Here is a 23,315-nt window from a genome sequence, read left to right as displayed (position 1 = left end):
CTCTTCGAAATCGAATGGAGGACGGCGAAATGTTCTAGTCTGGCCTCGGCCTCGGCAGTGAGATATCCATCAGATTCCGCGCAATGGCCATCGCAATGAGTTCGGGGACTCGGAGTGTGCAGGGTTATCCGGTATCCCACAAATTGGCGGATGGCGATCCCCGAGCAATGGCGATATTGCCTATTTGGGTCTTCATGGCTCCATCCGGGGTATCCGGTTTCAACTCGGCCGTTTCAGAACGCTAAATTTCGCTTTGCTTCAGAATCCATCGCAGGAAGCACAAGGGTCCAAGACTTTAAAGTCAGGGTCCAGGAGTTCCAATGACTTCATATCAATCTATGTGAAACAATGTGTGATCTACTGCCGAAAATTTGCCGCACGAATGTGATATTGTATCTGATCTCTCGATCTTGGCTACGTTCCGGCGATTGATATCTCGAACCAGAGAATAGCAACAGGGCTAGCATCGCACTTGGCTTCGCATAGCCGGCGGTTCCGGGGTTTCTCACTATTGCCGCGCCCCAGTTTTGGCTGGATTTGGTGGTTAGACCGAGCCCGCTGCCAATTTTTGGTGTCTGGGTGGCTCCCGGGGAGGTGCCCACTCGCCAACACCTGGTTTTGAGTATTCCAGAGCTATGTTCGAAGCCATAACTGGAGGGATCGACCTGGTGCCAAGTTCCATCGCTGCTTTAGCCCTCATCTGTTCCAGCGCTCTGTGTCCAGTGGGCACCTTTCAGGGCACGGTGGTGTTTCATCTCAGGCACCACGAGGGCATGACAGATCAACCTGGAAATGATCGTCTTCATTTCCCGACCTTTACTCCGTATGTATCGAAAAGTGTACGGCACTGGTCAATTCGGATCTGTACCAGGATCACTACCGAGGCCCGGCATATCAGTCATTCGAATGCGCTGTTTCAGGACGACCAGGGCCCTGGTGGTTGGTACTCGATTTCTAAGACGCTCGGAAGAACTATCCACTTTTAACTATATTCCCGTTAGCACAGCCTTCACAGGGACTCGGGGGGCATGCTCTACCTGGATTCGAGATATGGGGAAACACACTGAGGCTTGGTGGGTCAATGGCCCTGTAGATTTGATCGCCGAGGCAGAGGCACAAGTACAGGAGCAAGAGGTATAAATCAGGGCCGCCTTTCGTGCCGAAAGACGTCCAGCACACCAAACCTAGCAGGCCTAGCAAGGGTTCCCATAGCCCTACACTGTCGTTCACTTTCTACGAGTCACTCTTTCGGTTACTCCTCATCATGCACTTCAGGCTTCTGTCCCTAGCTGCCCTTGCCGGCCTGTCCGCCGCCAGCCCTGTGGCTCTTGATGAGCGCCAGCGTATGTCTCTGCCTTAACAAACGCATTACACGTATACTAACAAGTGGCAGTTGGTGGCTCAAGCGGCAACGACCTTCGCAACGGCGAGTGCAAGCCGGTCACTTTTATCTTCGCTCGTGCCTCCACCGAGCCCGGCCTCCTGGGTATCTCGACTGGCCCCGCCGTCTGCAATGACCTCAAGGCCGACGCATCTCTTGGTGGTGTTGCTTGCCAGGGTGTTGGGCCCAAGTACACTGCGGGTCTGATGGAGAACGCCCTGCCCCAGGGAACATCCTCCGCTGCTATTGCCGAGGCCAAGGGGCTCTTTGAGACTGCTGCGTCCAAGTGCCCTGACACCAAGATCGTGGCTGGTGGTTACAGGTACGTCTCACGGGCTTGTTGTTTGCCCACATCTCTAACATATGGTACAGTCAAGGTACCGCCGTCATGCACGGCGCAATCCCCGAGCTGTCCGATGAGATCAAGGACAAGATCGCGGGTGTCGTTCTCTTCGGTGACACCCGCAAGACCCAGGACGGCGGGCAGATCAAGAACTTCCCCAAGGACAAGATCAAGATCTACTGCGCTGCTGGCGACATGGTCTGTGACGGCACGTTGATCGTGACCGCCGCGCACTTTACCTACGTCATGAACACTGGTGAGGCATCCAAGTGGCTCGAGCAGCAGCTCAGCTCCATGCCTGCCTCGACCTCTACCTCGAGCAGCTCTAGCAGCTCTTCCTCTAGCGCTGCTAGCCAGACCAGTCAGGCTAGTGGCCTCTCCAGCTGGTTCTCTGGCCTGGGTAACTAGGGCGCTGTCGCTGTTTCTCTGTCTGGTATGGGTTGAGCATTACTCAGTCTCGGGTAGTAATGATGGTTTGATGGGTGATTTGTGGCTCGGGTGCGATACGAGCCAGACTTTCTTTCTCGAGTCATTCCTTTTGCGAACTGGGTCGTGGTGGAGAAATTTTGCGACCCTTGAGAGCAATTTATTTTGAATATATATATCTGCCTATATAGACTGCTTCACGATAATGACTACCAAATTGTTCAAGACATATCGCACAGCCTTTATAGCAGAGATTATAGGGTCATAGCTCTGAGGCCAGCGCAGATTATAAACAAACATACATACAGACTGTTCACCTGGGTACAGTCGAAAGCCTACCCAGGTAGATCATCCTCGATGTCAGTTATAGAGCCGCTCAAATAAATCTAGGCCATCTATAACATAAATAAAATGCTTCTAACATCAACAAGGCAAGGTGGCCGAGTGGTCTAAGGCGCACGGTTCAGGCTGACCTGATCCAGCTGTATCATAGCTTCCGTGTATCGAAAGGTGCGTGGGTTCGAATCCCACCCTTGTCATTGCTTTTTGCCGGATTATAATGTTTTACTTTGCTCTTCCAGCTCTCATCATTACTACTTATTGTTGATGTACAGATTACATAATATATAACAGGCAAGGTGGCCGAGTGGTCTAAGGCGCACGGTTCAGGTTAACCTGACCCAGCTACTACAGCTTCCGTGTTTCGAAAGGAGCGTGGGTTCGAATCCCACCCTTGTCATCTCTTTTTTGCTCTACATCCTATCTGTTAGTAGTGTTAGAGGTCTTTTTGCTGGACAGGCCACTGCTGGCTGTAGATAGAAGAAGGGGAGGAGGTAAAAACAGGTCCCGACCTGTGCTTGAAGTAATACGCAACAGAAGTTGAATGTCGCATGTAAATAGATAGATCAAACAGCCTACGCAGAGATGTAGACTACATGCAGGTAACTTTTCTCCTAATCCTTTTCGCCTCTCCATCTCACCTCAACTTTCAGATCAACCAACCCCACGCTCCAAGAGACGACAGAGCAAGATCTCTCTCACTACCCGCTAGAGAATCCATCAACCCCCAATACAGACAGACCACATCAACCATGGCCTCGGTACCGAATCCGATGAACGAACCGCCCCATCCTCCAACGATCCCCTCATCCTCATCCTCAGACCCCAACAACGAAAAAGACAAGCCCTCCAAGCCCCGCCCCGTAGCGTCCTGCGCAGCGTGCCGGATGCGCAAAGTCAAGGTATGACTCGCCACCCCCACAATCTCCATTCCACTGCCACGCCTCTATGATCTATCCGCCCTATGAAGCAATGCAGTTAGGGCTAGCTCTACGTATATTAACGTACGCTACAGTGCGACCGCGCCTCGCCCTGTAGCGCCTGCATCGCGCGCAAGACACCATCCGAGTGTGTATACGCGAGCACGAGCGAAGACCGCGAGGCGATTGCGGCGGCGGAGACGATTGCCGAGCTTAGGGTGTTGAAGGGTGAGTTGCAGGAGAAGTTGGCGAGGTCTTCTTCTGTTACGTCTGGGGCTGTTCCGGGGGCGGGAATTGTGTTTGATAGGGATGGGGGTGCGGGCGAGGACGCGGACGAGCAGGAGGCGCTTGAGGCTGTCTATGCGGTTTTGAGAGGGGGCTCGGTGGAGCTTGTTAGGGAGCTCGTGGGGAGGATTAGGGCTGGAGAGGAGGTTGGTGGTATTCTCGGGGCGTTGGAGTTGGATGGGAGGGAGGTGGCATGAACTATATTGTTGTTTGGAATTGGGATAGATGGATATCTTGGATTGATGTGGTATATATAGTATGATATGTTCCTATTACGCCCACTACAGTGAAGCGAATAGCAGGCTCCTCCCCAAATACAATGACGAATGAAACTATATATAGCGACCGTAGAAGTAAAAGAAAGGAAACAACGCTCGCAGAGCATGCTATATATACATGGGTAGCGGATGCTAGGTATCAGCGATAAGGGGATGAAACGAAAACAGGGGGAATCACAAATGGGAAAGAGAAATGGAAAAGGAAAGCAAGTAATCATGCATACAGCGTCTCATCAGCAGGCTGAGAGAACGATATGCCTCCCTCAATCTTGGATCCGAGAACGCTGCTGAAGCAGTCCATGAGTTCAAAGTCCTCCAGTACTGCCCCGAACCCGTAGCAGCGGACCTTGTTCTCAAGCGTGTCCATAATCAGCTTTACGTCGTCCCGCGTCAACCTCGTGTACATATCGTGGCTCTTTAGAGCTTGGAGTGCCATGATCGGGGTGACTTGTCCTTCTGTCACCAGTTGCCGGCTGAGGTTGAGTAGCGTCGTGAGGTTGGCATGCGGTAGGTCATAGGTCTTGTGCGGGTACGTTTGTTCGCTGGTCGTGTTGGAGATATAACTTGGCGGCGGGCAGGTGGCCATCAGCGCGTGTCCTGAAAACGGCATATCCTCGTCGTCGGCTTCGGTGACAGAACGTCGGCAGAGGTAGTCTGTATGCTCTCGGCAAGGTGATTCCAGCCTATACAGAGTCAGATTTGATCAGATGAACAGAGATAATAGGACATACGCCAAGATGAAGTCAATCTGAAGTTGAGGATGGTCTTCGAATATCCCGCCGCCCTGGATAGGCGGACGTCGATCTATGGCAGCAAGAGCATCACAGGGCATGGCCGCAATGCCATGGCTACTCGGCCCAGCGTCCGGAACCGATGAAAAGTCAAACTTCTCCACTCCATGGACTTTCGGGCTCATCCCTGATGATGACACTGTGGTTGGCGGCGTGCTGTAGGTATGCGCCGTGAATGATGCGACGCCTGTCTGCGATCCAACGCTTCCGGCCCCGACGGGGCTGGAGTGGAACACAGGTCCCATTGGCCGCTCGACTCTGCGCCGTTCTAATTCGGCGTCGATGTTGATGTTGTGCGCCGCAAGGATCTCCTTTAGCATGTTGTTCTCTTCCGATACGGAGCTGACCATTTCCCGATGTTGATGAACTGCAAGGTTCGCCGCCGAAATCTCCTGCGTGTATGCCTCTCGCAACCGTGCAACCTCACTCTCCAAAGCTCTGATGTACTGCTCTTTCCGCTCACGATGTGTCCTAATGGGATGATGGTGAGTGCCGCCCTGGAGAGAGACGATAGGAACCCTACCTCTGCGCCTGACGGTTCAACTCCTGCCGTCGCGTAAGAGCCGGCTTGCTATCAGGCTTTGGGCCTCTTCGTTTGGCGGGCTGTCCATCTACGGAGTATGTAGGATTAGCCAAAATGCTATTTTAAGAACGACGAGAACAAACCTCGAGTGGTTTTCTTGGTCTGCGCTCCGCCGCTAAACAACCTGAAGAAGTCCGTGCTGATCGAGCCCCTCATACTGGGTGAATCTTGGCCGGCTGTAGGATCCATTAGCAACTGAGAATAGTCTCCAACGGTGCGGGAAAATAGAGCAAATTAAAATCTGGCCACGCAAGGGGGCGCCGCCAGATTAAAAAGGAACCTCGGCAAGGATAACAAAGAGGCTGCCCGTATTCCAAGGTACATGCGCGGGAGGCAACAGAAAGCGCAGGGGTGCGTGTTGTGTATGCGAACCTGGTGAAGCACTGTGTCCTAAACTTTGCCGATTCAAGGAATCCATGGCGTCCAAGTCTAACGGTATTGGCCCACTACCAATCGAAGTCATGGTTGCGGGGATGGTAGATGGCGGAGAAGTGTGAGAAGGTTGAGTGCGACCGTGGGCAGCGAATGGCGAAAAAAATGTAAGTGTCACAGCGAGCCAGCGAAACCTGGAAAGATTGTTCGGGCAATGAGATATTCTACAGATCAAAACTGGCGTCAGCCTCAAAAGAACTCAATACGAAACAAGTGGATTCTTGTCCAAGCGCCCGGCTGTTGGGGTGGATGGGTATACGCACCCAATAGCCAGAAGATGGATTCTTTTCCCCTTCCACGAGCCACAGAAGAAAGGTCAAGGCTGCGACACGGCCGTCACCGTGGCAAGACGTCAACCTGTCAGCGCGGACGCAATAATAGTCGAGATAAGACTCGGCAGGGCGAAGCGGCGTTATAATGGTTGGGACGCCAGCCTGACCGTCAGTGTCGCCCGGCTACCCCGAAGTTTTAGGTTATTGGCTGCTGTGCCGTTCTTCAGGGCCCAGTTGGCTGGGTTCGATGAATCGATACGAATCTCGATGATGGGCTTAGCTAGCGACGATTTCGGCGAATCAGCCCAGACAGAGTGTCCCGATTCAAGGTTCGGATGGCTTGAATCCTTCTTCCGCCCAGTCGGTAGCGTGAGGGGAAGACAGGGAAGACAAGGAGAGATGAGGGCGGAAAAAGTACTCCGATTTGAGGGGGTTGCAAATGGAAAGAAGAAAAGTGTGGTTGAAGCAAAAGAAGAAGATCACGGATCAAGAGTTCTCAACTTCTGGGTCCAGATCGCCCCGTGGAGAAATCTCGATGAGATTCTGATTCCGCGCGGCCTGAAAATATGGCTACAGCGACTTACTTCACGAGTCAGGAGCCAGGGCTTGGGAAGTTGGGATCAGGACAAGTGACAATCAATTGAAATTGACGGTATTCCATAAAATGGTCCGAGTTTCTCTTGCCTCGATTGCAGACGAGTCAAACGACCCTGATATCCTTCCGAGGTAGACTGTACTTGTCTGCCACCATACTCCGCACCAAATTGACGATTATTGGCTTCAGCGGATAAGGCCCCGTAGGCTATCCTGAGTCTTCTTTGCCGTTTAGGGGGCCGATGACGGTGCTTGCAGCTTCTACTCCACCGAGCGACTCTCGTCCTCGACGGGGCCCGGAATAGCTAAACGGTGGCCATCTTTAGGTGAGAAGAAGAGGTCTTCATGAGCGCATTTGACCTCAAGGAGTCAAATCCTCGGCTTCATCCTGGCGCGTCACTAGGAGTATCTAAGGCATATTTCGGTAGGTCATCCTGGCTTCCTCCATGGTCTGTGCAGATCGCTGGACTCCTCAAGTCTCGACTCTCGAGAGAAGAGGTGTCCACCGTGCCGCCACCATCGATCCCGCACGATGAGTCGATGACCAGGATCCCTACTCCCTAGCCTTGGGCCTGACGCTAGTCATCAATATAAGGCTAACGGAACCCGTAGCGCCGCTCCTGCTGTGGTTTCCAACGGCCGAGGACCACAGTGCTGTGGACTAGCATGCATCAGCTGGAGCAGACGCATTCCTTCCCTTCTCACAAATCATCTTCACTCGTAGTTGACTTGTGCATATGCGGCGGGGTGCACGGACAAGAATGCGCAGCGGTAGTGTAAAAAGTCGGCATAGAAGAAGCAGCAAGCAGGGTGCCATGGGGACAGATACTCCGTAGCACCTGTCGCTCATTACTAGAAAAGGAGGTTCGTGTCAATTTGGGACTCGGGTCATGGGTCAATCTAGCATCGAGCATCGAGCATGTGCCTGTTAGTGGCTGGCCTCCTTTCCAAGGCTGTAGTGTCACACTGTGTCACTTCCCATCTACGGAGTATAGTCTGTTGATGGGTCCCAGGATGGTGGAAAAGCGTAACTCCCATGGCCAGGGCACCAATCAAACCATGGGATCGCGAGTCAGTGATATGAGATTAAGAGCGCCGAAGCCCTAGCGGATGATCGTCACAGTGGCATGAAGAGTATTCCAAATCACTGCGAGCAGTCACCAGTGAGACTGAGCACAGAGCAGATCATAGCTTACTCGGAGTAAGGTGAATCAGCCAAGAGAGCACAATCCGCCGGGAAGAGCCGAGCCCTGCATGCGAGATAATCAGGAGTCGGTCCCTGACATTGACATGAGATCACTGCTGATGAATTCGATGATTTGTGATGATGATTCTTGGTGTTGGTTGGGACTTGATGGACTGACGAACTATTGCGGGCGATCAGGCACTCTGCCCAATCGGGAAGTCACGCCCCTCTCCCGTCCACAGCCGAGGTCCGTTCTTTCCTCTCATTCACCAAGTCATTCACCAACTCTCGACTCTCGCCTCTCGAGCCTCACTCCTACTCTTCCCTCTCCGGGCTATATACTCCGTACCAAATTACAAATCTCGACTCTTATATATAATGATCGACAACTAAAATGCACAAGGTTCGCGCATGGACAAATCGGAAATCCTCGTCCACATCTCCGCGCCCAGTGGCGTCGTCGACGATGCCCGCTACCGCGCCCAGGTCGAGGCCATTTTGAACTTCCAAAGCTACTCACGTGAGACCATCACCATCAGCACAGCACAGCATGCAGAAGCAGTAGAAACAGACTCAAAGAACACCGAGCTTGGTGACGCGACGTCCCGCAACTCATCGCCAGTGCCACTGCACCCGGTCGCTACACGCGATGGCTCCCAGAAGGACAGGGATTCGCTCGAAACGCCCGTTAGCGTCATCCCAGATTCCCAGCCAGATCTGGAACAGCCGGGGTTGAGTGCTGACAGTGCGAGTCTGAGTCTGCTTCCACTCCCAGTCCCAGAGACTCCATATGCTTCTGCTTACATACCGGCGAAACGACCCAGGCTGGACTCGCCGCCACCCGTTACACATTACGGGCAGGAAGATGGTCAAGTGCAATGCGATAATACGCCCATTGCAGGGAGCCGTCAGGTCATATCGACACACATGAGCCCTACAAAGAGCACCAACCCCGCTGTCATCGCAGAAAAAGAGAAAGTAGCCGGGGGACAGCTAGGCCCAACGAAGCCACCGGTTGAACATGCCCAGCATGATGACCATGGTGCGCAAAGCGATAATACTCCCATTCCTACTACAGGTGATTGCGAAGTCATTCCAACGCAGGCCAGCCCTACCACCATCATCGACACTCCAGTTGTCCCTGAAGGGCAAAGAAAGAAAGAAAACAGTGGCAAACAACGCCCAGAGTCAGAGCCAGTAGCAGAACCAGAAGCACGACCAAATGACTCCGAATCTCCTACTGCCTTCCTCTCCCTCCCCTTAGAGATCAAACCACCTCCTCCCCCAATTTCACAATCCCCCTTCACAACCCACATCACCCCGACCCTGGAGATGTTAACAGACCGCCTCAAATCCCCGCGGACATACAACCCCAAAGTTCAGACAAGGGATCTCGACGTACTCGAGCGAGGATACTGGTACCTCGACATCAACCTCGTTCCAGAAACCTCGGCAACCGTCCCAGACTCCCATCCCAGCCGCACATACTGGGACAAACCCCTCTTCACTAGATTCTGGACCTTCCTATCCGATTTCATCGCGAAAGAGGGCCGGGCGGGATGGGGTGTCTGGTGTATCCTCGAAGATCGAAATCACAATGCCGTGAAGACCGGGACATCCACCTCTACCGAAAATGCCCAGTTCGGCGCCCAAGCACTCTCTCTTAAAGTCTACGCCTGGGGCGAGATCGCCTGCCAGATATACCTCCTCCTCTTCCTCGCCAGCGAGCGCCGGATCCGCAAGATGGGTGCGCAGTGGCGCGATGGGAGCGATGAGGTTGTTATCCAAATGCCCGGAGCAAGCATATGATGTAGCTCGTACTCGACTATAGGCTAGACGCACCTATGTGGTTACATCTTACGAATGCCATATCGAGTTCTTTTACAAAATACCTTCCCTCCACATATAATGCATACGCGCCTAGGCCACGTAGGACTTCTGTAGATAGTATGAACTCCCTATATTAACCCAAGCTTGCAAGTAACTGTGCCTAATGTACTGTACCGAACGGAAGTACGAAAAGAAAGAGCCTAGACTATGGTACATTCAGGTCCCAGATCAAAGCAGACGAGACAGACGACCACGTTTTCAGATGGATAACCGGGGGTCTTGGGGGGAAAACACGTGTATGGTTACAACAGGCAAAGAAGAGATGTGTGTGGATGGTGAAGAAAACAAGTGAGCTGCTCTTTTATGCGCCTTGGAAGAGAAACAAGAATTACAAATCGAATCGAGAAATCTGGGGAAACGGTTGCTGGGCCCAGTGATGCAAAGAGTGATTAACAAAGAAAGAAAGAAAACATTTGCCGTTGACGCCGAAGATAATATCAAATCAAAGTACCCGAGAAGTGAGAGATCAGTAGTTCAACTCGCCGCTCCCGGCGCCACCGACGGCGTCGAGATCCTCGTAGCTCTTCAGGCTACGGCCCTGAACAGCCTCGCGCGGTCCCATGGCTTGCTGAGAAGGACCAGAGCCCAGTGCGTCAGGGAAACCTCCCGGTGCGGCAAAGGCGGCGGCGGGATGGCCAGGGGGGATGTAGGAAGCTGCGGCAGCGTTGAGACGACTACCACCTCCCATGCTGAGCATTCCGCGGCCAGGGCTCAAGCGGCCAGCACCCTGGGGCCCGTGCCGATTTCCTCGGCGATCATAGGGCCCAGAGCGGTTGTTGTTGTAGCGGTTTCCGCCACGACGCATGACACCGGGTTGGTGCAGTTCGCCGCCGGCCATGCTATTCGCAGCCCATGACGCCTGGTTATCGAGTCGCATAAAGCCGGGGATACCTCCTGGCTGGAAGCCAGGTGGGACTGATCCATTGGCGAGGTAAGGAGGCATCGCCGCTAGGCTGAACCCACGAGGAGTGCCGGCCTGGTTCTGGCCGGAGCTGAGAGGGAAGTGACCGTTGCTGTTGGCGTCGGAGCGCGAAGGCGCAATGCGAGCAGGGTCAAGCACATAGGCGTTCACCAAGGCGAGCTGCCAATGAAGTTAGTCTGAGAATTCTATCGTTGAGGGAGTTATCAACTTACATCATTCTTGATACGTTCGTACCAATCCGCGTGTCTCTTTTCGATATGTTTACGCCAAAAGTGCTCTGCCTTGAACAGCTTTGTGCATTCTGGTACCTTGCATCGGAACTTTGACTCATCCTCCTGCTTGACATATTTGGCCAATTCCTCTTCAAGAGCTTCGTCAACGGACTTGCCGCCGAGCTTGACAATGTCCACATTCTCAGGCTCGAGAATCTGTAGGATCTTGTCTTCAAACGTCTTGACCCAATTGAACGCACGCTGGAGCTGCTGCTCGGATTTCGACGTGTATCTCTGGGACCGCCTCTCTTTCTCGCTCGGCGGTGGGGCCTGCTCCTCTCCTTCTTCGCTCGGATCCTTCTTCTTGACGGGGAAAGGTTGCCCGAGGGCACTGGCTCTAGCAACGGCTTTCGCCTGTGTGGTAAGGCCAGTTCGTGGACGACGAAGATGTCCACCCGGGCATTTACGCGTGAGCTCGTGGAGCGAGTCGGACTCGAAAACGCAGAAGAAGCAGAAATTGTACACTCGGCGGAGGTACTCCACCATCAAATCCAGTTTCTTCTTCTTCGCCAGGAGCTCCTCATCATCGGCATCGTCGTCTGCCCACTCTTCTTGCTCCTCTCCTTCCTCTGTCTCGCCCTCGTCCATATCGTCTGCGTCAAAGTTGGACCTCCTTCTTTTGACACTGACAGGTCCAGTGACGGGGGGCTGGAGCCAACCCTTTCCGCGAAGCTCTTCAACTCGGTCTTCAACCTTGGTATAGCCATCAACGCCTTGACCCATCTCAGAATCAAGCTTGGAAACTAGTCTCCTTGCCAGCTCCAGGTCACGCTCAATCCTGTCAGGTGAGGAGAACAAATCCCAAAGCGCCTTCTTTCGAAGTTGGGACGGGGGTGCGTGGACGCCGACATGGCAGACAAAATCTCCATGAACCGGATCATGAATTGTCTTGTCGTTAGTCGCCTCGAGAGCCTTTTCGGCAACCGTAGCAGTCCCTGAACCATTGGTAACGGTATCCTCATCCATTTCGCCTTCTTCTTCGCGTCCGTCGCCTCTCTCAACGACCGCAACATCAGGCGCTGGGTGGAGCATGATCCATCCCATCCTATGGTACTTCTTTGAGGGGTTGGGGTCACTCAAGCTAAGCCACTTGAAGCCTCCGTCCTGTTCTCCCAGATGCTCCTTGCAGAACTCCTCGATCTTTTGACGGCTCACGTTTGGCGCCAGCGTCTTGATAAGCAAGGCTGGTTGAGACAAGGCCTCGTCACGCAGGTCTCCGCCTCTTGCTGGAAGCAAGTCCAACACGCCGAGGGTCTCCCCAACAGCCGTGGTCTCGCCTTCCTCCTTCTCAATCACGCCGCCAGCGCCGTCACTTTCGCTTTTGTAGATGCCTTCCAAAGTAAAGTCGTCAAAGAGGCCTCCTTCAATATCACGTTCCCACTGCTGATAAGCGCCTACTCGGAACTCCATGAGATTGCGGCGGAGAGGATCCCGTACTTCCGCAATGTAGCGCTCTTTGAACCATTCATCATTTTTATGGTGCTGAACGAAAGTCCGGGCCATCTTGATCTGGAGATCCACCTTGTAGGTATCGTAGGCTGCTTGTATCTGGGCCCGTTCTCTGTCACGATCTTCACGCGCCTCGCGCTCTCCTTTGACACGGTCAGATGGCCGGCGTCCCCCGTGCTTTGCGCGTTCCTTTTCCTCTTTTATAGCTTGTTCAGCCCGCCACCACTCGGCAAACCAGTTGAAGCCCACTTGAAAGTCTAGGTTCAGGGGGTTCGGCAGAGGGTTGGCGGGAATTGATCGCTTGCCGGTGTCTTGTCCAGGCACATAGCGGTCGATGTTGGCAGCCAGTGGTGAAGGTTGGCGGCGGCGATCCTCACGTTCTCGCGCGCTATGCTCGCGCGCAGCAGAATAGTAATCGTCCCGAGAAGCCCTGCGATCCGAAGGTTCATACCGATCGATCATTACAGGAGAGCGCGAGCGCCCGCGTCCACGCCGCCGGTCCTGAGATACTATACAGCAGGCGTCTGATTAGCAAAGTCGCGTGGGCGACAACCGCGGGTTCGCAACTTACCAGGTGATCTGCGTCTGTACGAATCCATCGAAGCCCTAGACATATAGGAATCTCCTCCCTCGCGGCCCCTTGGAGGGGATCCGTAAGTATCGTACGAATCCATTTCGAGCGGAGATTGATGATGCCAGGCGTCAATCGCAGCTGAAAACCCGAGCAAGGCTCCAGGACGGTGTGTTATGCGAAGGTCGGCGGCAAGACACCGAGACAGCCGGGGCGAAGAGGGTTTGGCGTTCCCGGAAATAGACAACGTAGATCTAAGCTAGAACCTGGTACCATGAACATTAGAAGATGTTCTTTGAAGTGTTCGATGGACTGTGTTCATCTGAGCGCTGACGGTGGTAAAGGACGGAGAGATGTAAGAGTGGAAAAGAGAGAAGCCGACCGCACAGCGGTAAAGAATCATCGGTGGAGACGCCCATGGCGACAAGAAAAGTGAAGTAGCTAAGTGAAAGACACGAGCTGGCGATGAGCCAGAAGAAAGCGCAATAATGAAGACAAGGTGACAAGAATCCGGATGGTCTCGATGGGCACGATCGGCGCGACGATTCACTGTCGACTCCAAAGAGGCGGAAGATGAATAGATTATGAAGAACAGAAGCCAGGAAGGTAGGTTGAAAAGTATAGAGGGTGAACAATAATGATAAAGGGTTGGGGGATTGGTTCGGAGCGAATAGGCCAGGGAAGGGGAACAGAGAGACAAGGGCGGGTAGCTGATGACTTGGGCGAACGCAATGAGAATGAGAGCAAAGGCAGGCAACCTACAAGAAGCCTTGAAGTAGAGTATGACGGCGACGAACCACTCTCTAGATACGTCCAGCCCGAAGAGGTCAGATGGAGCGATAGAGTTGTCAACAGGAGAGATCGGAGAGAGCAAGAGAGAATCATTTGGAGTTCCAGAGCCGGAGCTGAAGCACTAGTCCGAAACGGGAGTGGGTCGGTTTGACGGACGGGACCCCGGCTGATTATGTAATGGAAATGGAGATGGCTGGGAGGTCACGAGACATCGGTGCTGGGGAGGTCGGGTTATCACTTCAAGGTTCATAGGTACTCCGTACTGGTTTGTATTGCTGAGCAGCATTTTTTGTGTGGTGGTGAGCCTAGAGAGGGCTTGTGATCAAGCGCTGAGCGCTTATGCTCGCTTGCGCAAACGTAAATTCTGCAATGAGCCACGATATATGTTCAGCAGAGGTAGATCAAGATTATGCATAATCTACGAGTCTGGATTATGGAACAACTTATGGTACTCTACGTCTGCATGTAAAAGTATAGCTACTGGACCGCGGCAATAGTCAGATATAGCCAATGACATCAGCAAGTGTATTTTGATCTTTATACAACCGGGGAATCATCAGTAGGATATCACACGATATGGAAAAAAAGAGACGACGCCAAAAACAATTCCCAATCATCCACAGCAAGAGACCCTATTATCGCCGCACGCCATCAACCGTTCGGCACTCCAATCGCCCGTGGTAAGATATTCAGCTATGACGGGAACTCATTGTTCGATGAAGATAGAACCAAGGGAAAGACCGCAGCGGAAGGCTCAGGGTATCGAGTTGCGGAAGTGCCCACAGGACCACCTGCACCAGGGTAAGCCCGCTACATCTGCCACCACACCAAGACTCCAGACCAGAACATTATCCGTGAGGAAACCTCTCTATACAGTGCCAATGACCACGAAGCAAACAAGGGGACCAAAGAGAATCAGCATAGCTAGAAAGAAAAGCCAGTTATCGAGAAGATACGACGTGGCGGCATCCAGAGATGTCAAGTCGGAAGGAAACAATCGCAATATCAGCGGTATATCTGCATTTGGGCCGCGAACCATGTCCGGCTCGGTACAGAGAGAACTGATAAGGGGTATCGGCTATGTCACCCATCCAGGAAATCAAGCTCATCCTCCACGCTAAGAATCGAAAACGAAAAGATCAAACCATGGGCACATCATACATGCAATCCTGAAAATGAGGATCATGAAAGTTATCGGACATCATACCAGCATAAGAATATAAACAGACATGAATGAAAGAACGAAAAGGGTACAGATTTCCAAGGGCAATCATCCACCCATGACATAGAATCAAAGAGAGGTATTGCACAAGATTCAACCATCCTCATCCGAAGGACCGCCGGACTCGGGTTCGCTTTCCTCAGCAGTGCTACTGGGCTTTCGTGCACCGGTCTTTGCCTTTTTGCCTGAGTTGGGGTTATCGTGATTCCCATCATTGGCCTTGCGTTTTTGAGACGAAGGGGAATTGTCGCCGAGTGCTTTTGACGCATTTGGATCCGCATTCTCCTGCCCCAGGCCCGAAACACCCTTCTTCTCCATGGCGGCCACCTCATCCGCCGTGAGGAACCGACCACCAGGGCCACGGGGGCGTCGCATTGCGTGATTGTGTCGCGACTCATGAAGATATGGCTTGCGACCCTTGGAGGTAAGTCGTAGCTGCTCTTCCAATTTTTGCCGAGCAACGCGTCGCTTTAGGATGCGATGAAACTGCTTCGCGTTCACGTACAATGGCGACTCCTCTGCGCCACTAGGGACCATCTCCGGAGATGTCTGGGCTTGCTGGACGGGATGCGGGGGAGGTGGCATCGACGGAGGTACCGAGGGTCTACCGACGTGGTTTAGAACGGGTTGAGTGGTCTGCACGTGCGGGCTGCCCACATGGCTCATGCGACGCTGCTGCATCTGAGCGGTTGGGGTTAGCGGTACCTGCGAGCCCATCGGTGGGATCTGGCCAGGCATTTGAGGCGGTGACCGCGGATTTCTATCAGGCTTCACGGATACGCCCGGCATGCGGGGTGAGCCGCGCGGACCTTGTGGTATTTGACCAGCCATGGAATCTCCATGTACAGGATAGAACTGCCCCGAAGCCGCTGCAGTTGCCATGGCGGCAGCCTGGGTGGGAGAAATGCCGTATGGTTGCGGTGGCATGGCCGCCGTGACACCGTAGGGCTGAGGGAAGTTCATTTGCTGGTGCATCGGGCCCGGGGCATTTTGCGCCTGCTGGTAATGGGATTGTGATGGGACAACGGGAGAAGCTTGATGCGTGGGATGTGCCTGTTGAATGTGTGCCTGGGGATTGGTTGGAGACGTCATGGATCCCACAGCCGAACCGGGGTTCTGAGGTGCTGTTTGGTAGGGACCGGCCATATGGGGAGCCGGGTGCGGATGTTGGGCATGCTGTTGCTGATATTGTGGAGAGTATTCCATGATTGTGAAGTCGCGGCGGAAGAACACGCCCGTCACACTTCCTAGTTAGTGTAGCTGTTAGTGGTTTTCAGATGCCAGGAACCGGCCAACCAGGATCAATAATAGCGGTGAAGATGGGTGATTGGTAGATAATATTCCAGTCAAATAGAGAGGCAGAGAACCACGGCAGTATGATAGGATATAAGAACTCTGCGCTTGAGGTTATTGGGAAAGCTGAGGGGCAGTTACAGAGCAGGCGCCGCTTGTAACTTATGATTTGTAGATCCAATGTGCCAGGACTGCAGACGCTTATTAGCTAGTGGACTCAAGGCGCAGCACCGTGCGGTCACTGGATCAATTGGTGGGGTTGACTGGAGAAGAGGGCGCTTGACTTGGGCGCTTACCTTTGGTTCTGCTTTGCCCGTCCGCTGGAGCTTTTCAGATTTCAAGATCGATGAGATTTGGAGAGATGCTTGTATCACAAAATCACTTCCAACGAGATCCTTCGGAGGGTCTGTCTTTTTTTTACATCCACCTCAAAGGTGTAACGTGGTTGGGCTCAGACGCAGCTAAACCAGGGTGCCCTCGACTAGGCTCGTACTCGATGCGTTGTCAGACACAGCGCGATCGCTTGGTAGAAACGCACTACTGCTTATCGCCGCCACAGAATGGGGGGGCTGTGGGAGCTACACAGTTTATCTGAGACGGCAGGTCGCAGGCTACCTTGCCCAAATTCAGGATCAGTTAGGCTGCCAGGTAAGGTCCAGGTCCGTATGAGGCAGAGACACGGCACGAAGCCAAAATCTGAGGCGGTGCAGAGAGCGTGTCCCTCGAGGCGCTGAGGTGATCCCGATACAAGACTGATGTCAGAATCCGCCTTTCCTCAGATGAACTTGCGATAGCAAGAGCGCAACTGCAAAGTGATCGTCAGCGGTCTTTTCTACAACAGATTTTATTTTTGGCACTTGATTCGTGCGCTGTCAACAGGAGGGGAGTGAGTAAGTGGCGGGGACGAGAAAGAAAGACCGAGATGGTCGCGGTTTAGTTTCTCCAGGGCTGAGGGATGTATGCGTTGGCAAGCGGGAATCATGATGCAGCCGATGACATACCTCGTCACAATGCGCAATGCACGACCTAGACTTCCAGACGGCGCGCGGATGCACCAAGTAGCAATCGCGCCAATTCAAAACAATTGCACGGCTGCTGGGAAATGTCAGGCGCACAGGACTATGAAGGTTGACGCGTGGTGTGATTGGGCCTCGACGCGACAGAAACATAACAACAGTGCAGGAATACCACAGGAAAGTCCAAGTGCCCACATGCGCTAAGGCAAGAGAATGGTCAATGCAGGAGAAAAAAAAAAGTAAAACGAAGGCTCGTTATGCACCGCCTCGAAGAATATGCAGTTTCAAGTGCAAGATTGTGATGCTGGCTGAGGGAGGGGGGAAAGATCACAGTCGCGCGGTCTTTGCCGGGCCGCGGTGGTAAGAGCCGAATCAGGACTCAGCACCGACCTCCAGCACTGGTGAGTAAGCGATGGCAACTGTTTCGCGCGGCTAGCAGAGGGACAGCAAGAAGGGGAAACGAGCGACAAGGCGCGCGGTAGGAATCAACTGCCGTAGACTGAGCGCGCGAAATGTGCCAACCAAAGCACGGCTCTTTGCGCGACAGTGGGCTGCCGCTGATGTCAGTGTCGCCGCGACCAAGGCGGACAACGGCACGGGGCGAGTGACAAGGCAGTCGGCGGTTATGTGGAGGACGGAGGGTTCAAGGATGAAGCCAAAGTAATGTGATTTGTGGAGGATAAACAACCGACGGTCTGGAAGCCAACGAGAGAATGCAGCCGGGCACGCTGGGGAATGCAGACACAGGCAACACGGTGGAAAGTGATGGGATTTGCTGGGCCGGGGCCTCGAGGGGAACGCGCATGCAACGGGATTGGGCACGGCCAAATTAAGGTGTGCGATATTGGAGCACAAGAGCAAAGAAAAGGAGCAAAGCAAAAATACACAGCAAAGCACGGTGCAAGTAAGGGGGCAGCGCGACAGGCTGGGATGTATTCTGAACGTACCTGGAGGCAGCGACTGATTCGACGACAACCGTGGAAAATATCCAAAGTGGCCGGCGAGCGTGCAATCACGAAGGAGCACAGCAGATGGGGTGGGAAGGCAGGCTCTGATGCGGTTGGACAGACGGATTGCCAGAGCTCTTAAGGGGGGACGAGTAGGAAAAAAAGAAAAAGGAGCAAAGCCAATGGGCAGAGTGCGGGCAGGCCAGCAGGAGGATGACTGGAGGGCGCGCAAGCTGGATGACCAACGAGAGGGAGCAGCGAGAAGCGACGAGCGAGGGCGGGCCTGGCAGCGATATTTGTATGAGGCCGCCGGGGTTTAGTACGGTACGGAGCTGCCGCCCGCTCCACTCGACACGCTCTGGTCTGGCTGACTCTCGACATATAGTTTGCCTGGAGATCGATTCTTTGGTAGAAAAAAATTATATGCCTTTCTCAAGGTCTTAGAGAGTAATTACAGTAATGAACGCTCTTCCAATCGATGACGGCCATTCAATGAAGCAAGTGTCCTGCTGTAGACCAGGTGATCAAGCGATGTATCGTATGTAACAGATTACCGGTAAATCTGGTAAGTTACCAGCCCAACCACCATTTCCATTCAGTCAGCATCCATGGATCAACTCGATCAGCTCATCCAGTGTCAGATTCAGATTTCAGATTTATACAGGCATGCCCGGAGTTTCATTGCTTATTCTTCTCTTCGCCTGTTTCATGATCTATCTCTCCCTCGCTTTGACGCTTACTTGCGGGAACTCCGGCACTTCCGAAATTATGATGCTCTCTACGGTAGCCGCCGTGGGGGAGGCCAGTGCTGTCTGAGAACTCGAGAAGTGCTCTGCTCGCGGCTCGCTTGTGCGAATCATGATTCAATGCGCCAACAAAATCTGTGACTGGCTGGTCTCTTTAATAGCGATGTTCCCTGTCAACATGTGTAACACCAAGCGTGATTTCTACAGCAGCTAACCACGCTGAGTATGACCGTCCGCTCGCAAGCAAGGTGAGCATTATCCAGGCCAAGGCTACTCCGTAAGTGTTCCACGGACATGTGCTCCGTATTGAGCGAACCGAGACGGGCTAAAGCTGCGGTAAAGCGCCTCGGTTATATTCCTTTAGGGAGGCTGGGGCCTAGTGGCTATCGGGCAGCCAAAAGAATATGCCGACGAGGTGTATATCAACGACAAACTTACCTTACCCTTCGTCCCCTGTCTGTTGAGAATCTGGAACCGGTGAAATATCTTTGAGACCAAGGAGGGAGGCGGAAAGGGCCAGACCCGGCGTCACAACACGAGGCTGACGCGAGAGCATGGGAACTTTCAGGTTTCCTCGAGGATGGGCATTTTAAATCGAATTTCGAGATCCTTGCCGTGTGCAACTGAGCGTCTGGGAATACGAGCAAACCAGCGCAGCAAGCCACATCTTTGTGACGACCCGCCGTTATTCTAAGCCCAGCCACGCAGGCGTCCGTTCAAATTCACAGGTGATTCACACCGCACCTTGGAGATTCGGGAGATTCGCGAGATTCGAGAGATGTCTCGAGTGCGGACTGCGGACTGCGGACTGCTTGTGAGCGCTCGGTAGATACTAGACTAGATAGCCTCGCAAGTCTCTGCCTCTGGACTGATATTAGGCGATCTGTGCCACACCACGTGCTGAGACTGGGAATTTGGAACTGACCGCCGCCTTGCCAGGACTTATCAAACATAATACATTATTATTCTGGAGGTTGAAGTGCGGTTAGCCGTATCTTACCTTCCCCAGCCTCTGTATCTGGGATACATACAAAACGTGCTCAGATCTGTCCTGACGTCACGTTGAATCATCCCCCACACGTACACCGCTCATCAGTGGACTCGCTGTGTTCTGTGCTCTTTGTGTAAATTTAGTTCAGACACGACGACAGGTACTAGGAGATACAGAGGGCCGGTACTATTTGTGCCTTGGCTGCTCTCGAGAACGGAAAAAATCTGTTTCCTGGTTCTTCGATACTGGTACGCAGGGATATCATCGCCGCGCGTTTCTTTGTTCAAATCTCTCGAAGATGTCATCGATCTTGAAGTGGAGCCTGTTGGCTTTGCCGAGACAGTGAGTCAGGTCCTCAAAAGAGATGGCGCCGATCTGACAGTGTTACTGGCACTCGGTGAGCCCCAGCCTGCCAGGCCCCAGTGTGAGCACTGAGCACTCTACGGAGATCGGCCTCCTCTTTCCAGCTCGGAGGTTTATCTCGAATCCCGAGGTCTTGTACTCCCTGTGCACGGTTCAATTGTCACTTGTCATTTGTTGCTTGTTGGCAACCTCACTTGCTAACATTGGCATTGCATTCTGCCAGGCTTGAGCTCAATGGTCGAGCTTGGATCAGACATCGACTTCCTTACTTGATGCAGCTGGCTGCCGGATCTTCTTCCACCGGGACTACACTACGGAGTATACAACAAACATCCAAACAACCGCGATACCAGGATTTCTCGTACAGAATGGTTTGAGATTGCAATATCCATAACATGCTATACTCTGAACCGTTCAATCTCCGCTCGTCGCGCAGCCTCGCGAACTGAGACTCGTTGCTGCCTTCCTGAGCCCATGCTCAAGATCGAGTCTTACATTGGCTGGGCAGCACCAGTTGGTACTTGATAGGTGTACTCCGACCCGGACATCGACGTGATGCGAACTGCTGCCGGAGCAGTTTTGTATCTGTTGGTCTTGGTACCATGCTTTCGAAATAGGGATGGCCAACCGCCCGGCGAGTGATTCAAGCCCATGGCAATGCTACCCTGGATATCATCTCCATCTCCAGAGCGCTGCATCCATCCTCTAATCATACGGAGACCGAGCAAGTTCATCTCCGGCCGATGATGCCTTCGACAGATCATGGGCCTCCCTTCTTCCATAATGACGACTAGCGAAACACAGATTGCTGAGATGACGACCAATCGCTCGACTGTTGACTTACCTCGCGGAACACAAAGCACGGCCGACAGGCCATGATTGCTCAGTGGGAAGCACAAGATGCATCGCAAGGTGCGGCCCACGCAGCAGCTGTCATGCTTAGTACCTATCTCTGCACCGTCATTCGGTGGGAGCCAGCCCTCCTAGGCTCCTCCTGTGACGTGGCGGAGGCCAGAACAGCCCTTATCTAGGGCCCTAGGCTGATACTCACAAGACTGGCGCGGTCTCTACTTGGCCGCGAATTCGTATTATGCCTGCCCCTGCCGTCTGGAATTGTGATTCCCTCCTGCGATATTCGCCCAAGATTAGGGGAGATCGATGCACATGACTCGATTCCGAGGCGACTGGATCCTAGCACTCCTCCGCGGACATCCCCGGCGGCAACCAGGGACTTATCCAAGAACTCCGGTGCAGGACCTCGTCATCTCGACGGATGTCCAATCGGACTTCAGATGCAGCTCTTCGGGCTGCGATGGGGCGGCGCGGGGTGTGGAGCTCGCAGCACAAGGTGCATAACTTGCCAACCGCCTCGTTATTATTGGCCTTATGCCGCTTGAAGCAGAATCGTCACTCTTGACGAGCTATTCATCGCCTCAGTCGCCACTATCACACTCATTACGTCCATAATGATAGGATCACAGTGCACACCCTACGTACCCTGTTCTTCATTTCGTATGGGACTTGAGATGCTGACCGTGGGATAGGGGTCCCCAGCGTCCCATCCCCGTGATCTCGCTCATAGCACAGATGTGACGATGGCGATGGTTCATCCCGGAGGCTTCCCCAAAAGGCTGCTTCTCCACCTTTGCCCGTTGCACCCCTTCACGCATATGATTTTGACGTGCATCAGGATGCCCCATGAAAAGCGCCTCAGCCTCACTCCGCAAATGTAAGAACATACATACCAAGCCCTGGTCCTCAACCCTGATTGCAACGTCTATTCTCCGGGGTCTGAGTTTCGCAGTACAATGGAAGATGGTGTGATGCATCCCTGTAACTGCTGCATTTTCACCTAGACCAGGCTGTGTATTCCGAACTTTATCCATGCCGTTTTCTCGTTCCAGAAAGAGGACCCAGCTTCCAAGACGCTCTAGACACTTTCGAGCGATAGACAGGTCTATGCGCGTCAGAGACTCAGTCTTGGGGAACCGGAAACCAACTTCCAAGGTAAAACTGGTTTCAAGTTCAGCCCCATACAAGTAAGAGTAGATACATCATATTCCATGCATGCACATGGTCATGGAGTACGTGCATACTAGTTCAAACTTCAAAGTTCAAATCTCAAACAGTCTATAAAAACGTACCCAGTAAAACACCCCAGAGACCAGGAAAACTAGGCCCTCGATTCCCCACGATACTGATAGTGAGGCAGACCTGAGGGTTGAACCCTTAGCTTGCAGAACCGGCTGATTGGGCATCAACCCCAACGCCCGCTATCAGCTGCGCCCATCCATACTTTCACCACCCCGTCCCTTCACCTCTAAACTCCCAGGATTCCCTAGGCCGAACTAGACGCTCGTCTGAGTTGGCGTTAGCTCTAACCTAGCCTACGTATCTATAGCGAGGCAAATTATATCCCTTGCTGATAGCACGGCGACTTGGCCGCCGCTTACAGGCTGCTCCTGGCCCGCTAGGGTTGGTTTCGTGCTCCGTATGTGCTTGGGGTTAGGATGACGCTCGCTGGTTGCTGCTGGTAGGGTAAGGGCTGCGTTGGTTGGGTTGGGGAACCTTGGTGTCGTGTCTGGGCGAGTTGGGACGGGTTTCATCGAGATACCTAGAAGAAGATTTGGTTTCTGGTACTGGTTGTCGAGTCACTATGCATGGACAGTTTGGGGCCTTGTTTGCGACGCCGGTGGGTATGGATTCTCTGCGTCGATAAGAGCCTTACTGTGCTGAATGGGGCGGGATGTGCTCTGCTCTGCTTTGATAATAGATATCGTGGCTATGGGCAGTCGCCCGGGATTGTTTCAGGAGAGACAGCTGAATCTCTGATCCCACTTCTTCCAGCTAGGTTGCCTTCGGGTCTTGTTTCGCCTCGTCTTGGGTCGGATGCGTCGGCTCTTCGGACCTTGGAGGGAGAACGTGATTCAGTCTGGCACTGACACTGGCTTTTTCTCCTTTCCTCGCCAATCCATTCTTCATCTTGAGACGGCCATCAGGTGAATGAATTC

At 53.2% G+C, this 23,315-nt stretch overlaps 6 protein-coding genes across 6 annotated transcripts; 3 read left to right on the top strand and 3 right to left on the bottom strand.

Moving 5' to 3' along the window:
- Positions 1-1,264: 1,264 nt before the first annotated feature.
- Positions 1,265-2,132, top strand: DSM5745_07260 (cutinase family protein; the record flags this gene model as incomplete). Its single annotated transcript, XM_026749276.1, has 3 exons — positions 1,265-1,343; positions 1,394-1,703; positions 1,754-2,132. The coding sequence occupies 3 exons, from the start codon at positions 1,265-1,267 to the stop codon at positions 2,130-2,132; spliced, it is 768 nt and encodes a 255-aa protein (XP_026602366.1).
- Positions 2,133-3,241: 1,109 nt separating this feature from the next.
- On the top strand, positions 3,242-3,891 carry DSM5745_07259 (Zn(II)2Cys6 transcription factor domain-containing protein; the record flags this gene model as incomplete). Its single annotated transcript, XM_026749275.1, has 2 exons — positions 3,242-3,391; positions 3,505-3,891. 2 exons carry the CDS (start codon positions 3,242-3,244, stop codon positions 3,889-3,891), a joined length of 537 nt encoding a protein of 178 aa, XP_026602365.1.
- A 295-nt stretch (positions 3,892-4,186) lies between these two features.
- Positions 4,187-5,502, bottom strand: flbB (the record flags this gene model as incomplete). Its single annotated transcript, XM_026749274.1, has 4 exons — positions 4,187-4,655; positions 4,704-5,234; positions 5,287-5,374; positions 5,430-5,502. 4 exons carry the CDS (start codon positions 5,500-5,502, stop codon positions 4,187-4,189), a joined length of 1,161 nt encoding a protein of 386 aa, XP_026602364.1.
- Positions 5,503-8,241: 2,739 nt separating this feature from the next.
- On the top strand, positions 8,242-9,639 carry DSM5745_07257 (uncharacterized protein; the record flags this gene model as incomplete). Its single annotated transcript, XM_026749273.1, has 1 exon — positions 8,242-9,639. The coding sequence occupies one exon, from the start codon at positions 8,242-8,244 to the stop codon at positions 9,637-9,639; it is 1,398 nt and encodes a 465-aa protein (XP_026602363.1).
- Positions 9,640-10,186: 547 nt separating this feature from the next.
- DSM5745_07256 (putative arsenite resistance protein Ars2) lies at positions 10,187-13,037 on the bottom strand (the record flags this gene model as incomplete). The annotated part of the gene is made up of 3 exons (XM_026749272.1): positions 10,187-10,801; positions 10,855-12,872; positions 12,935-13,037. 3 exons carry the CDS (start codon positions 13,035-13,037, stop codon positions 10,187-10,189), a joined length of 2,736 nt encoding a protein of 911 aa, XP_026602362.1.
- A 2,004-nt stretch (positions 13,038-15,041) lies between these two features.
- On the bottom strand, positions 15,042-16,154 carry hapB (transcription activator HAP2; the record flags this gene model as incomplete). Its single annotated transcript, XM_026749271.1, has 1 exon — positions 15,042-16,154. One exon carries the CDS (start codon positions 16,152-16,154, stop codon positions 15,042-15,044), a length of 1,113 nt encoding a protein of 370 aa, XP_026602361.1.
- Between the last annotated feature and the right edge of the window lie 7,161 nt (positions 16,155-23,315).

This window comes from Aspergillus mulundensis, assembly GCF_003369625.1.
Source record: "Aspergillus mulundensis strain DSM 5745 chromosome Unknown scaffold_7, whole genome shotgun sequence".
NCBI classification, from domain to species: Eukaryota; Fungi; Ascomycota; class Eurotiomycetes; order Eurotiales; family Aspergillaceae; genus Aspergillus; species Aspergillus mulundensis.
Note: the sequence above shows the minus strand (reverse complement) of the source record. Positions and strands in the feature narration are given on the sequence as shown.